The sequence below is a fragment of the Cyrtonyx montezumae genome, unplaced genomic scaffold, assembly GCF_038088225.1.
Source record: "Cyrtonyx montezumae isolate F1298 unplaced genomic scaffold, pur_monq_1.0 scaffold_3, whole genome shotgun sequence".
Taxonomy (NCBI): Eukaryota; Metazoa; Chordata; class Aves; order Galliformes; family Odontophoridae; genus Cyrtonyx; species Cyrtonyx montezumae.
Genome location: NW_027072034.1, coordinates 57308178 through 57324012, shown reverse-complemented (window position 1 = coordinate 57324012; position 15835 = coordinate 57308178). Strand labels below are relative to the sequence as shown.

The following is a 15835-nucleotide window of genomic DNA, read 5'->3' as shown; positions in this document are numbered from 1 at the left end:
AAGAGGGGCCATTAGAACATTAAGATGTTCCAAGATGCAACAGTAGAAAATGCAAAACGGACTGGACAGAATCCATAGTTCAGACATACACGTGAACCAAGACCTATATTCTGTCTAGATGGGAAGCTTCAAAGAGAGAACAGATTCCCAAAAACATGCAGATGGCAGCAAAGGCAATACGGACAGCAGTGACAATGGGTACACAAGACACTGATGCAACTACAAATAAGTAGTTTACACTGACTGTGAACTGTTTGTCTATTTAAGTTTCATCCTTTAAATGAACATTAAATGGAAAACAGTTAACATATTCAAGGTATCAGGATGTTTGTAGACAAAGTTCCACTGCTCTACAGCTGTTTTGTCTCCTCTGCTGATGTTCTGGTAAATTTTAACCTTGATGCAGATAAGCATCAATGGTTGAGAACTGAAAGCAAAAGAGAACTAATAACTCCAAGAGAAGCGTGAGGGTCTTATACCAAATGCTAAGAGAAAGAAACAAGTAATATTTCTATCTTACAAGGCTCATGAAACAACTCACAGGATATTGGTCCAAATCGACTGGCTGCCTAAAAGGTTCAGAATCTTCACACTGGAAAATTAAGTTCACTAGTTCCATACACTGTTTTTTCCAGCAGTTTTCATCATAGCCATTTTTCATGCTTTTTCCTCTTTTCCCCCGTCCCTTGAAAAAAACCAGAAAAAATATTATTGAAATACTGCCTGAAAAACTTCATTTAACTGGAATTATTTCAGAATCAAAGTATCAATCACAGAATCATAGGGGTTGGAAGGAATCTCTTGTACTCCTGTTTCTGCCCATTGCCCTTTGTTCTATTGCTGAACACCACTGAGAAGAGTTTGCTCCCACGGACTTAACTCTCATATTATAAAATATCTGTAAGCACTGTTAAGATCCCATCTCAATCTTCTGCAGACTTAAGAGTCCCAGGCTCAGTCTGGAGCATCCACCTTACGAGGAAAGGCTCCTACTTATCTTTGTACCCCTCTGATGGACTCTTGTCTACGAGATCCCTGTCTGAACTGGAGCCCAGAACTGGATACAGCGCTCTACATTCAGCCCCTACCAGGGCAGAGTATTGAGGATCACCTCCCTCAATTTGCTGGCCACACTTCTTCTCAAATGTGGCCCAAGACACTACTGGCCTTCCTGGCCACAAGGGCACACCATATCAGATAAATACATTTCCAAGCTACTGTGAGTGCAAAAATATGATGCCAGGATTTGGGTTTTTTTGCCTTCCAAGTTGCTGTCTCAAGATATTTTTTGTGGGATTTTTTTTTTTAGTAACAAAAAGCACAGAAAAATATCTCCCAATATCTTCCAAATTTAGAAATCTGAATATACCCATTGTTAAAATGTATTTCTTTTTTCTGAGCATCTCAGCTGATTAACACTTGCGTTTCAGTATCAGCCAGATAACTGAAAGCTGTCACACTGAACAGCATTGATAACAAATTTATGAGAAAGATTCTCCTTGACTATTATATGGAACATATACAGATATATTAAAACATCAATGAACTATTTATGCAAAGCATTTAGCTTCTTTATATTGTCAGGGAAAAAAAAACAAAATAACTAATTATTACAAAACAAAGCATCAGTCCCACAGTATTTCAATACAGTCTGCTAAACGATTTTTTTCCTGGCAAATCTGAATTGAGTATATATGGGAAAGATCAGTCCACTCACTTTTCTTCTTCTGTATGATGTTCTTGGACGACATTTTTCATCATCCTGCACAAAATAAAGTTATCAATTTTTTTCCCATAAATAACTTCAAAATAAAAAAAAAGCTTTATAATGTGAAAGTACTAAGATGATGCTGAAGTAGTGAGACAGCTCAGTGTAATTTCTTTCCTACAGTATTAACCTCCAATGGAGAGCTGTCACTCTTTCTTGAAGCCTTGCTGAATTAGAAATCAAAATGCTAAAAAGATATCAGACTGCATCACTGTAACAATCATAACAACTTGACAACTTTCAGTATCTACTACTGTCTAGATGAGTTTTAGCCTTAGAAATAACCAAGGATGCAGATAATTAAAAATACAATGAAAGACAGTTACTCATACACTCTTGATTTAAAAATGAAATGTCACAAAACACAGAATTGTTCTATTTGATGGCAGCAGTCACAGCATAAAATTTTTGGTTATACTCCTGAACAAGTACAGAAAATTCAAAATGTTTTCAATTAAAGCATATCCCCCCACATCATCCCTCACTTACCTGGTATGTTCAGTCTTTCTATCAGCTATGTAAATATACATGCAAGAATCTCCATTTAAAAATAATCAAGCAATTTTGCCATGAACACTTGAAGTAGTATTTTCTTACCACTTCAAATGCATTATTGCAATTATTCATATAAAAAAGCTTACCAGATCATCAGCATCAAGACAGTCTTGTTCATCATCAGTTGTGCTACATAAGTCAAAAATGTTTGTACAGTCCTGATCACTGTAATGTAATTAAATCTCTTGTTACTAGAATACCAAAAACACAGCTATCACTTTCTAGACAGACAAACAAATCCAGGCACAACCAAAAGCTACAAAACTGGAAGCAAATGAATTATCTGAGATACAGATGTCACAAGGTGATTATATCACTAAAATAATATTAAATAAGGAAAACTGCTATACTATGCATTTTAGAACTAGTAAGCAGAGGAAGGTGAAATCAGCATGAGGAATTTGATCTACTGAAGTCAGACTGCCTACACCAACTTACTTCAAAAGAAACCTCCCAAATGAACTCAAGTGAGGCACAGTGCAACAAGAATTTCTACATGGGCCTACATTACAGCCTGATCTACTCTCAAGTCAAGTGACACTTTCATACTATATATACCAGTGAATACTATCAAAGGAAAAAGTCAAAATTTCTCTGTGTCAAGATACATTTCAGTATTTTCCCAGATAAACAAGATTCTTAATAAAGGGATCTTCCTAAAGGTGTTTATGCTCGCTCACAGTTTTAGAGCACGAGTATACAAGCACTATGTAGATTAAAAGGCCACTCACTTGATAAACTTTAAGAGCTGTGTAGTGATCTTTTTGGCAGCTCTAGCAATAGCACTCCCAGGTTCATTGAAGGTCCTGGCATTGCTTTCGATGTATCTTACTTCCCAAACCAATGCAGAGATTCTCCTGAAAATTTAAAAACATTGCACCTTTAATACTAAGCTGAATACTAAGAACTGTCTCTCATTAATTATCTGCTCCTTTCTAATGTGGGTAAATGTCATTTACTTTAATGTAATTACACCAATCTCAAAGCTTTCACTCACTGAAGCGTGTTCACATACACATGTACATGCACACAGAAGCATACGTAATTCAAGGAAGCAAAATAACAGTGCACATCTCTGTTAATTCATTTTCCAATTCATTACTGACAAGTAATCTGCAGAAGCTGGCAAAGTTCTGTAAAGCTTTGGTTGCCATTTTAAAGTTCTGTCAATTCAACTAGCCTAGTAAGCATCGGCATTTAATACTACTGAATTATGAAATCCCATTGAAATAGCAAAACCAAAGATCACAAACTCAAAGGATTCCTTAAAAATCTATGCATTTTTAAAATGGCTACCTTTACCACCTTTGTGGAAAAGTCCCATCAAATGGTACAAATTGTGTACTGTATTAATCATCAAGAACAAAATAATAAAAACAAGACAAGCAATAAAAAGCATGACAAGAAGTCTGGTCTAAATATGTTTTCAAATACACCTCAGCCATGGTATCTGCAAAATACCCTCTACTCCCTCTGCAAAGTAAAGATTTGTAGAAACTGCTACAAACTAACATCAAAGAAGTGAGCTAGCACAATTATACAGCTTTTATATCATTAAATTTATAAGGCACTATAAATATGAAAGCCATACTCCAGGTTTTCAGTTCCTTATCTACAGAATTTCAAACCGTTTACCAAGTCATCATTTCAGTCTCGTCGAGGAAGAAAAATAGCATTGACTTATCTTCATTTTATTTACAGACATGATAAACACAAGTCCAGATGATCAACATCCTTACATTTTTGTTAGAGGTATGGATACACCACTCATTAGAACTTAACAACCCTTAAGTATGTCAGTGTTAACGTTGGGAATGGTTATCAATATAAGTTGAAATCAGTTTCCTTAAGAATCACTACAGAATCACAGAATGGCCTGGGTTGAAAAGGACCTTGAAGATCATCTAGTCTCAACCCCTCTGCCATGAGCAGGGTTGCCGACCACTAGACCAGGCTGCTCAGAGCCACATCCGGCCTTGCCTTGAATGCCTCCAGGAATGGGGTACCCACAACCAAGAACTAAGAAAAATAAATAAATAAAACGTTAACATTGCTACAAAACAGTAGCAATGCTGAATTTGGGTACTAGGCTATTGGTTTTCAAAATGTTTATTAGAATAAAGACCAAAAAAAGTTTATATCTTCTCACAGTGTATGAACATCAGGCCATGTTCTGTCTTGTTTCTGCCACTAGTACTAACCTGTAAAATCTATTAGCCAGTCTCGTTCGAATAGTGTTCAGATCTGTTGGGTAAGCAATCACGGTACAGTACTTGGGATATGTACACAGGTCAACTGGACCAGCAAAGGCTGCTGAAATGTCTGTTAAGAAACAGCAAAATTAATGGAACAATTTACAGACACGTAAGCATATGAAAACCGAGCCAGGCATTTTAACTGGTTTGTAAAACCACTCTCGATAAAAACAATGGTGTACCAAAATATAAGCAAGTTAGTACAAATGCAGTCAGAGAACCGTGCATAAAAATGAGTAAACATCTCTACTGCTTTATTAAAGTTCATTTTTAAAGATCATCATGTGCACTCAAGAGAGGAGTCAGTAAATTTAGCAGTTAACTTCCTAAAACTTAAGAGGCCATTCTCACCAAGAGTCAGAAGTTGGTCGATACCGCTGATAATCCGCTCACAAGCTTCATCACGGGATCGCATCCCCCACTCCCCTTCTTGGGGTTTGTACAGTAGCTTCTCCATTTCTTCAAAAGTCACAGAAACACTAGCTCCTAATTCTTCAGGCTGATCAACTGAATAGCAGTAACAAAAAGGAAAGTGTGAGCAGTGAGAACACAGAACAAGAGGAATTTGTTAAATATTCGAAACAATATGAGTATTTGCTAAGCATAACTGAGGAAAAATACCCTGCCTTGAGTTTGATAGTACAAGCATGGGGGAAAATATGCAACACAACATCAACAAAAAGATATCCTTATTTTCCTCTTCTGCAATTCTGAATTTCTAGACTTTTGATTTAAGCACTAGTCTGAAAAGAAGACATAACTCAGAAGAATTACTTGCACAATTTTGTTTCAGATATGTGCTCCAGACTCCATAGGATCGTAACTTAGTTAAATTTATTTATTACTTCAACCATTAAACACGTGCAAGGCAGGCAATATATTTTGTGATGTCCTCCCTGGTATACTAACTGTAACCTTAATGATATATTTTCTAAATATTTCTTTTGAACATGGCAGATCAAATTAATTTCAAAACAATAAAAAATAGTAAATAAAGCTGTGACAGATGGCTCTGTGGAAAGTCACACTTGCAGAGATTAATGCAGCGCAGCTAACACAGAGCAACTGAGTAAACAGAACTTATTACACCTCTGGGAATCTTTCCCCTTAACTCCACAGACTGCTTTTAGACAAGCTTCAGTCTCAGTTTCTCCATTTTATTTTTGAAAAGCTAATGTCCTCATTTAATTTGGACACAAGATCACAAAGGTTCCTGATCACATACAGTGCGTAAGATCTTCAGTCCATCTTCTTATTGAGCAGGACAAATTCAGCTGCTCAGTCCATAGGAGTTACTATCACTGTTAGTAATGACAGATGTGGAAGATACTGAGGAGAGTAAGAACTTGCTGACAGTACACTATATACATGCAGCATAAACTTCTCTGCCATTTAGGAAATAAGCTATCTCCTAGGAAAGGTGATTTGGAAAATTATCCTTTAAACAAGTTATTTACTGACTACTCTGTCAGTATTCCACATACTTTTCTTCCTTCCCCCAGTTGATATCAACAAGCATTGGAAAACTGAATTGAGGAAGACAAGCCAGGAATCCAATTATTTGATTTACAATTAATTTGGGTTTCACCAGTAAACCTATACAAGAAGCTGTTTTTGAAGTATAGGCAAAGATTTACTGACTGGAAATTTTATTTATATTCATTCCTATTCTTATACCATATCATAATGCAAACTAGGTGGTGTTGTTTTTTTGAAAGTTGCTACATTTTCAAGACATGACTTCCAGCAGTACAAGGTTTTATTGTATATGCCAGCAATCCAAAGTTCAAATATTTCCTTCAAAACTACTTTGGAAGATGGAAAGTTTCAGGGGGAAGTAAAACTGAGATATATCTAAGACATTTTCACTAACACTGAAGTGAGATTACCATGCAAGAAATTAAGAATCATCTCAGGGACACAACCTGTGTGTAACAAAGGATCCATAAATAGGGAGAAGCATATTAAGTGTTCAGTTAGGGGAGTTTCTACCTACCATTATCAGATATAGGTTCCATGTCCCATGGACTAAGCTTCTCAACCTCACCATTGTCCCATCTGATTCACCAAGTTAAAAAGAAAACAGAAACACACAAGTTAACATTAACCTTAAGTTGAAAGTATTTCCTCCAAGCATATTTCAAGAAATTCACCATCATTATTGCTATGCCTTAGTAATATGTACTGTATTCACGTATATAAACAGAAGTATTGGTTAGCAAGTGTCACACTGCAGAAAAGGAAACATGATTTATAATAAATTTCAAATTGAAATTGATCTCCCACTCTTGGCTACATGAAACTTAACTCAATCTAAAAATCAATACTATAATGATCAAATCAAGAAGCTGATTAAGAAAAATAAGGCATACACTTGGAAAAACGAGATAAAACAATCAAGGGGAAGGTACCAGAAAAAAAAACATGAGGAGGAGCAGACTCTTTTCCCCAACCACAACAGTATTTGTACAAGTCTGAAGAGTGTCTCAGAGAAAGGAAAAAGTAAGAATTGAGTTATATGGCATATTAACTTCTCATGAATGAAGGCCTACCACATTAAGACACAAAATAATAAAATTCAGAAACTAAAGTAACAGGAAGCAAAAGCAAATAGAGCTGACATTAACAGAGTACCAGCATATTCACTTTGATATTTCATTAATGGTTAGGAACATTCCTACGTGCCTAACAGCAAATTTTAGTATTTCAAATGTAAGATGTGTACTTCTGAATCAACCTAATATCCTACTGGTCCAGCTATACCAGCAATTTGTGTATTTGAAACTATTTGTAGGAGGCCATATGATCCTGGTACAAAAACACTCCACTCTTACTTCCATTGTTCACAATCACTGGGTATTTAGTGAATAAATCCCAGATTATTTCCTTCAGTATCTGTTTTCATTTAATACTTTCATGAGTCTGCTAATAGTGTCTGGTTCTGTCAGTGACTACCTCAGTCATTCTTTTGCTCCCTGTACTTCAGCTGATTTTCAACACACAGTATTTGCTCTGATACTGTGTCATCTTAGTTAACATCTCTTGAAGAGAAATCCTTTCAAGAGATTTTCAAGAAAAAAAAAAGCACAAAATACTGCCCCTTCATTTATTACTGAAAAAAACACAATTTTAAAAAGGGCTAGAAAGGCAGAGCTTCCTTGTACAGATGCAAGACTAGTTCTCTCCTACTTCCGAGTTTAACCTTAGGCTCAGTAGTATCATTCATATTACACACATATACCAGAAGCTGCAGTCAAGTACATCAGCCTGCAAATCACCAGGTTCCCTCCAAACCATAAAACTGCAGCACAGGTTGCAACTCCATCAGAACTTTAAAATTAGAGTTGCTCAAATCCCTGGTCCCCATGCTGAACATGGCAGAGCTTCGTAATAAAACTCCCCAGCAAGATCAAAGTAAGCTAATCATTGCAGCAACTTCCCACAAACGCAGCAAAGCCCAGAACCAGGGATGAGAAAAAGAAAACATTTGGCTGTCAAGAGTAGGAATGCATCTGGCACAGACATAGGATAAAAATCAAGTTCAGAATAGGAAGCTTTGAATCATTTGCTGACATCTCTTGCATTGCTAGCATGACCTCATTTCCAGGGACTACCAAAAACCATTTCATTAACAGCTCAACAGTGTTAAACAGCTTAATCTTTGCACAAGTTCAGGGTGACCATCAGCAAGACTATCTGCTCCTTCCTAGTATTGACAGACTGATTCCAGTAAGGTACAGGTTATGGAGCTCACAGATTTAATACAGAACCAAAACTTTTCCAACATTTTCCACTTAACACAAGATACTGTCTCTAAAAGATGGAAAACATGGGTAGTAGGCACTCTGAACTGCAACAGTGATAAAAAGACCCTTTTCTTTAGAAGGCCAACATCTCCTAAGCTTCCTACCTGTCCAAGAATTTGACTCAAGACAAAACGAAGCAGAAATTCCTCCAGCAGAATGGAAACATTACTATTTCCACAGGAAGTGTCTTGTTTGGAGAAACACTATCTGCATGAGAAGTATTCACTGCCATATGTGATGGAAGTGAGTTCAGAATGGACACAAAACTGAGGACAACTAGCAGCTTTGTAGTTCACAGGAAGTGAGTGCATGCCTTAGTCCAACTATTATGTTACCAGTTTGTCTCTGAAGTTCCTGGCTTTTACTGCTTAAGCAGTTTTTTTTTTCCCCAGTTGTATTACCATTGGATTTGCTCAACCTTGTCACGTTTTGAACAATGAACTTAACAATACATGCCTTCACCTGTGCAGCATTACCTCCTGACAAGCATGCCAGCCAAAGGGATTTGTCTGCCTGAGGTAGCATAGGGTTAACGTTATCTGCCAGCTATCTTGCTAAATATAACCCAAAGATGAAATGCAGGCCAAACTGTAAACAGAACCTACATAGTAGCAAACATAGCCAAATTCTACTATGCAGTAGAATGACTAAAGTGCTGCCATCACATTCACGCAGCAAGCATGAGGATAGAGCTACACTTAGAAACATAATTTACACAAGACCAGGTGATAGCATACAATCACACCACAGTTATACTTGCTTCTGTGGATTAAAACGTGAAAGACAGAAGTGTGAGAAATTGAAGTCTAAGAACTACAATCTCAGCAACAAAAAGAATTCAGCATGTCCCATCCAAAACCAATTATGAATGAAGACTAGTAATTTATATACATTGGAAATTGTGCTGCTTGCTTCATGGAAGAAATAAAGCAGTAGTTGTTACAGAAGATGACACAATCAAAGAAATCAAGAACTTAACATGTTATCCTTCGTTGAAAAGTTACCTGAAATTATTAAACATTCATGTTGTGCTGGATTAGGTACCATTGAGAAGTGATAACAGCCAGTAAAATCATTTGAACAACTTATTTTCTTATACCAAGAGGCTAGCTAAGTAAAAGGCAGTTCACACTACTAATATTAGAAGTGCAAAATCCTTTTATACTTACTTAACACTGTAACACTGAAAGTGACTATCTGGATACTGAGGCTGATATGGTTCTTGACCCAACACTGTTCCAAACCACCATGCATCATCAATAATGGATCGGAACCTGTCAGCTAGAGGAAAAAAAATTCTGCTCGTGTATTTTACTAACAAGAGTTATTTAACTATGCTTTTTCTGTACGTCATTAAAACATTTTTGATCAATGGATTTCAGTTTAAAGCTCTAAAAATACTGATACTCAGTAAAAGATGAGACAACAGATTATAAAAAAGGTGCTAAAAATCTGTGCTGTATGGTTAAGTAGCAAAGAGAAGACAACACCAGAAGCTGATTTTATGTTTTGAAGACTGTATCTCTGAGCTATGGTAGATCCTTCCAAAAATACTGATATTAGTGGTTTCAAATTTCAAACAGGCAGAAACATCTAACCTTATCTAACAGACAACCCTTTGAAATTACAAGCAAACAGCATCTAGAACATCCTGTAATGATACATTTCTTATTTCAAAGTCATCTTATTGAACATGTAGAAAATACACTTACAAGCTTGCCAGTTCCTTTGCCGTGCTTCATCATAGAACTGACGTAATATAAGGAAGTCAATAACATCTGGCATATCATGGTATCTAAATTAAGAAAAAACCCTTTCAGCTGTGTACATTAGGACTTCAGGAAGAAGCTTAAAGAAATAAATTTTTCAGTACTTTTCAAGAAAATATAGATGCACATACTTGATGGAAAATGATTTGTCAGTATGTTTTCCGGTGGCATGATCTATAAAGGCAAGCTTGAGGCAACACAATGTGGGAGGACCAACCTCGTATCTAATTCCAACAATTTTTACCAACTCCTGATCCTACAGGTAAGAACGAACAGTTTCAGAAAGTATTACTGACTGGACTATGCACAGAACTATTAGTTTAATAATAGTTAACTGAACATTATATTATTAGCTGAATATTATATTATATCCACATACAATATAGCAAGAATATTAGAAACACATTTGAGATTTCAGTGGAAGACAGCCTGTTAGACTTGGCAATATGAAGACAGCTACTTGTATTCAGAGGTAACTATGAATCTGTTCTGTTAAGTGAAGACTGTTCTCTCCTCTAGTTTTCATACAAAAGCAAGAAGGAAAATGACATAACCTCAGAAATTACTATTTTATAACTAGTGCAGCACAATCTTTATCATTCACAGATTAGTAGTGCTGAAACCCAGAGCATCTTCAGTGCAGACCTACCCTAAGCACTACTTTTCTCCAAGGCTCCTTGTGTGGATTCAGTTTGTAAATGTTGTTTCTTCTAACTGCTTCAATGTAAGCTTCATGTCCTTGTCGAAAATATATTACCTTAAAAAAAGTAAAAGTAAAATAACACCCAAAGGTAAATGTTATAACAATACGTAAGCAGCTAAGAACTTGAAGGAGATGTAACAAATCTGCTCACCTCATCGCCCATCTGAGGAACAAACGGAGATCTTCGAAGAGCTGTGTCTGTAATCCAAACTGGAGGATGCCAATCATACGACAGTTCCGAATTTACTTGTTGTGTTGGAGTATCAGCCTTTAAATTTAATGGACAGCAAAAGCAGACATAACTGACACACTGCTGACGTGACATCTAATCAACAATTTGGCATTCATAACTTAAGGTGTTGTAAGACTGATTTCCAAAACCTGCCAGCTGAATGCCTCCAAGGCTTTCCTCACACTGTATTTGCAGTACTCATGCTAAGCATTTTGTTCTTACTTGAAGACCTGAGTGAACAAGATAACTACTCTGCAACTCTCAAGAGAATCAAAGCCTTATAATTCAGATGACATCCTCAGTGCTCAATAAGAATCTTATGAAGATGGAAAGTTATGAGAGTGATCAGAGACTTATTGAAGGCTTTCTTCCCCTAAACTGTTTACAGTTATGTATAATTTCAAATTATGTACTTGTCAACAAACATCCTTAATTAATACAGTTCTAAAGAAAGATTAAGCTAACCCTGCTCATCGAGGATTTCTTAAAATAGAGATAAAACAAAATTCTAATATCAGAAGTGGCTGCATAATTAAATAAATCAATCACATGTTCAATAAATATACATATTAAAAGTTTCAAATAATTTACAAAAATTTTAGAATCAAGTGAGAGTACGGAGAGGAAATGACAAAAAAAATACATTAATTCATAAAAGATATTTACTTAATTTAAAAAAAGTTAAGTAACTTGAAAAAGAACAATTATATTTAAAAAAAATGAAAAAATTCAACCTGAGTAGAAGACTTCATAAATACAGTTAACTATGTCTCCCAGATTTCTCAAACAATATACTAATAAAAAACAGATTACATTACAAGGTTTTTGTCTACTGTTTTGTACAGTTATTTAATCATGTCTTCTTCTATGAACATTTTTCTGAACACTTCTTATTTTAAACAAAAAAAAGGTTTCACTTGAAGTGTAGATAACTTGGTAGATGTCTTGGATATGAGTTCTCAAATTCTCAAATGCAGACTGTAAACAATATTAGTGTCCAACTGCAATGGCCACTGTTTTTTTAAGACAATTTTCCACAATGACGTTTTAAATCTAAAGGAGGAACCCAGTAAAAAGCGAATAGAATAAATCAATTGCATACCCCCTCCTGCTTTTTTGGTCTGGGCTTTTTTCTCCTTTTCCTCCTTCTTCGCTTTGGAGGAGATGATTTCTCCGCTGACACTTCATCTTCTGAGGTACTGCAGTATCTGATGGCTTTCCGTCGAGAAGTCCGCACAGGAGGCTGCAGGTTGATCCCTGCATCAGCAATCCAGTCAGAGTACCTACTTGAAGAATCACTGACCACGATGGGTGCGTCAGGGAGAATACAAACACAGAACTGAGTTGCCAGTATTTTAAGAATACTATATTTTCTTAAACAAACATCTCCTGATCCAGATAATCACAGAAAGAAGCATCAGAAGAACTAAAACTATTTCAGTTTTTTTTTCCCCCCAATAATTACTTGATATTTAATTTTCTGGAAAAGCAGCAATTTAAATTTGATTTCCAAAGAAAATCTGTCTGTTGAATTCTAAAGTTCACAACTTTTTTGAATAAAAGTCATCTGTAGCAAAACAGTTAAGTGTCAGCTGAATTCTCTAAAAATAATTATACAAATCTCACAGGCTCAACTTGCTTTCAGGCATTCATACTTTACAGTTCTGCTATTAGAGAGTTCTAGAAAGAATATTTAGAAAGCCATGTTAAGATTAAAAACACATCTATAACTTCTGTTCTAAATAAAGTTACTCATCAAAATTATGATTGTCATTTTCAACCAACTATAATCTTAAGAGTGACTAACAGTTGCTAAGTTATCCAAAAAAATAAATAAAATCTGGATTTTTTTTTTTCCACTGCCAGCTACCAAAAAAATCCAACAAGCAGAAGGTTTAGAAATGACTGTAAAAGAGAAAACTGTTTGGTGACGCTAGATAGCGATGCAATGTGTCAATGCCACACAGCCACCAACAAACCATTATTACATATGAATCACAGTAGAATTTCCATAAAACTTGCCAAAACTGAACTGAAACTCATGGAAGTAAAAGCTGGATTTGTCTGCTTTTACCTAGAGCTGTAAGTGTTGCTTTTCTTGTCACTTCTCCACTCCTCTTCCTCTTCAGATGAGCCAGAGCCCTCGCTATCGTCAGCTTCCTGGATTGAAAAATACATGAGTCAAACCAGCGCTTTCTCACAATATTTTTAATGGTTCTAAACATAAAAACACATTCTACACTCACTACTTAACCTGCATGGTTAAGAAGAAAGCTAGTAAAAACAGCTGTTAAAATGGTATTTAAAGTATTCTTTCCTACCACTTCCTTTATATTAACTAAGCAGATTAACCTCAGGACTGCACTATTAATCATTAACTCCTAGGCCTTCACTCACATTTTACTAGCCAAGCCTGGCTCTACCTGCTGCAGCCAGTCTTCACAAAGCAAGACATCCTCCTACCACAACAATGCTGGTTTTTTGTGTTTTTTACTAATCTAAGTTCATACTGTTTATGAAAATGAGCTGGCTGCCTATTTTCACGGCACTGACTGACGATGCTGTAATTACAGCACGTAGAACTTAAAATCTACCTACCTAGAACACAATAGAAGAACTTAATGATTGAAAAAGGAACAAGTCAAGGAAAGCTACCAGGGCTCACATCCACAGACAGCATAGCTATATTCTGTCACAGGAGTGACATTTCTGTAATATTTTTCTTTTAGTATTATGGTTTGCAAGTTAGAATCAGGTAACTTTTCTGATTTTAGTATTAGCACAGTATCACACAGCACTAATCAGGTATACATTTAAACGCAGAATTAAGAAGTCCAGGTATATTGAAATATATTACAGCACAAGTACTGTTGTTCAACATCTACATTAGCTTCACGTTCAAGAATTGTTTTCCATAACTGCAGTGACTAAGTATAATGCATTGCTTATGTACCAAGTTTTATACTGCCAAACAACAACCAGAAAAGAAAAAGTTTGACTTGCAATTTCGATTTTAATACTGTCTGAATTAGTCTGATATTGTCAGTCTGTCAGACTGAATTTCCCACTTAAGACCAATACTTTTCACACAGCATAGATCTCTTTCATCCTACAAATATTTGAATTAAACAAACAAAACCAGTCACAACCTATTTTCCTGCATTTAACAGCAAACCTCATTTTAATATTTTTTCTTTTTTTTTTAAACTTTCAAAATAAGAGATTTCACAAATTGATTTCTGTAATTACTCTGCCATTACTAATTTCCCTAATAACGTTACAAATTGGGAAACAAAACACACTGAAAACTGGACGTCAAACTTCACTTCAAAAATATTTGTGTGGCATTTACTGGACACTTGCGTATAGCTCACTTATTTGCTGCCTGAGTGCTTGAAATTTGTCAGGTGACACAAGTCTTCTGTCAGCTCCCTTTCTATTCTACTACCAAAATAAGAAAATCTTTTCATTAAAGCCTTAACTACTACTATTTAAGCAAGAGAAGAGTCCTTTTCCAGAGAAAATCATCTTACGGCATTATCTTAGCTCCTGAACATCCCCATTCAGCATTCTTCATTTACAAAACAGGAGACTAGTCCAACAAGTTTTGACTTTGTCAACCCCTTCCACTCCTTTCCCCATTTGAAACTATTTCCTTGTGCACAAGTCAAATCAGCTGCAATGTAAGCAGCCCCAGCACACTCAGCATCTGACTCCAGAAGAGTCAAACCCTCCTGCTAACCCACGTCTGCATTTCATCCCTTAAATTCTGAGCCAGGACCCAGGCAGTATAAATAGACCACAGAATAGTTACCTTACTAGGCCATAGAAGTGCTTTAAGTTTGAAATTCTGCAGCTTTTGGTGTATGCACACATTTCAAAGGTTTTTGCAGAGGAATAGTTAAAAAAAATCTAGAATCCAAATCTCACTTTAAGTCAACCTCAGCAATACATCAGGTTTTTGACTCAGTCTGTGAATTTGATTTAGAAGATTCTCAGCAAAGAGTTTAGGGCAACAAGTAACAATGCTTGAGAAGTGTTACGGTTTATGGTAACAGTACTAATGCTTACAGAAATACTTCCCTGGTAGAAGAGTTTTGTTTTAGGAAAAGTTGCATTACTATGAAATTACATTTCAGGAACTGAAATGCAAAATACAGAAATTAAAAGAGAACTTACCTGCTCTATCAAACCAAAGCAGTTCTCTCTCTCCTCATCAGAAGAATCAAGCTGTTCAATGTTATTCCGGGTTCGGTAATTCGGGTATTTCCGTCTATGCAGTCTCCGTTTACACTGTATTATCGAAGACTCTGAGTCACTCTAATTTATTTAGAAAGTACAAAGTATTGTTACACAGGAATACACACATGGCAAACACGGGGTTCAAAAGGGTGTTTTAAAAGCACTGACAAATACAATAATTGAAATGGCCTCTTTGCATTTCAGACTTATCTCGTCACAATTCCTTTTCACAACAAACAATTCTAGTGGAAGCCATTAAATTTCCAGTCCCCAATTTAAGATGTAATAGCCATCTTAAACTGCTGCTTGCAACGGCAAGGGACAAGTCGATTCACATCACCTAAATATATTTGAAGAATCAAGAACAGAAATCCTTGACTCCTTCCAATTACTAGAATCATAAAGTACAGATTTTGCCTCAAGCTGCTCATCAAGTTGTTCTGTACTGCAAAATACAATGAATTAGGCCCCAACCTTATACAACTAGTCCAGTATCTATTTTTCC

At 36.0% G+C, this 15835-nt stretch overlaps 1 protein-coding gene across 7 annotated transcripts in view; it reads right to left on the bottom strand.

Annotated features, from left to right (window-relative positions):
* The window catches only part of BRWD1 (bromodomain and WD repeat domain containing 1), a 50405-nt gene that overhangs the window by 12520 nt on the left and 22050 nt on the right, over positions 1-15835 (bottom strand). For all 7 annotated transcript variants that reach the window (XM_065741730.1, XM_065741731.1, XM_065741732.1 and 4 more), the window contains 15 exons: positions 15268-15408; positions 13163-13248; positions 12191-12386; positions 11008-11124; positions 10803-10910; positions 10285-10409; positions 10097-10179; positions 9554-9665; positions 6575-6636; positions 4930-5085; positions 4525-4645; positions 3055-3180; positions 2410-2488; positions 1718-1762; positions 542-685 (listed from right to left, as the gene is read on the bottom strand). In XM_065741730.1, coding sequence (XP_065597802.1) covers positions 542-685; positions 1718-1762; positions 2410-2488; positions 3055-3180; positions 4525-4645; positions 4930-5085; positions 6575-6636; positions 9554-9665; positions 10097-10179; positions 10285-10409; positions 10803-10910; positions 11008-11124; positions 12191-12386; positions 13163-13248; positions 15268-15408 — 1701 coding nt within the window. The remainder of the gene's footprint in view (positions 1-541; positions 686-1717; positions 1763-2409; positions 2489-3054; positions 3181-4524; positions 4646-4929; positions 5086-6574; positions 6637-9553; positions 9666-10096; positions 10180-10284; positions 10410-10802; positions 10911-11007; positions 11125-12190; positions 12387-13162; positions 13249-15267; positions 15409-15835) is intronic.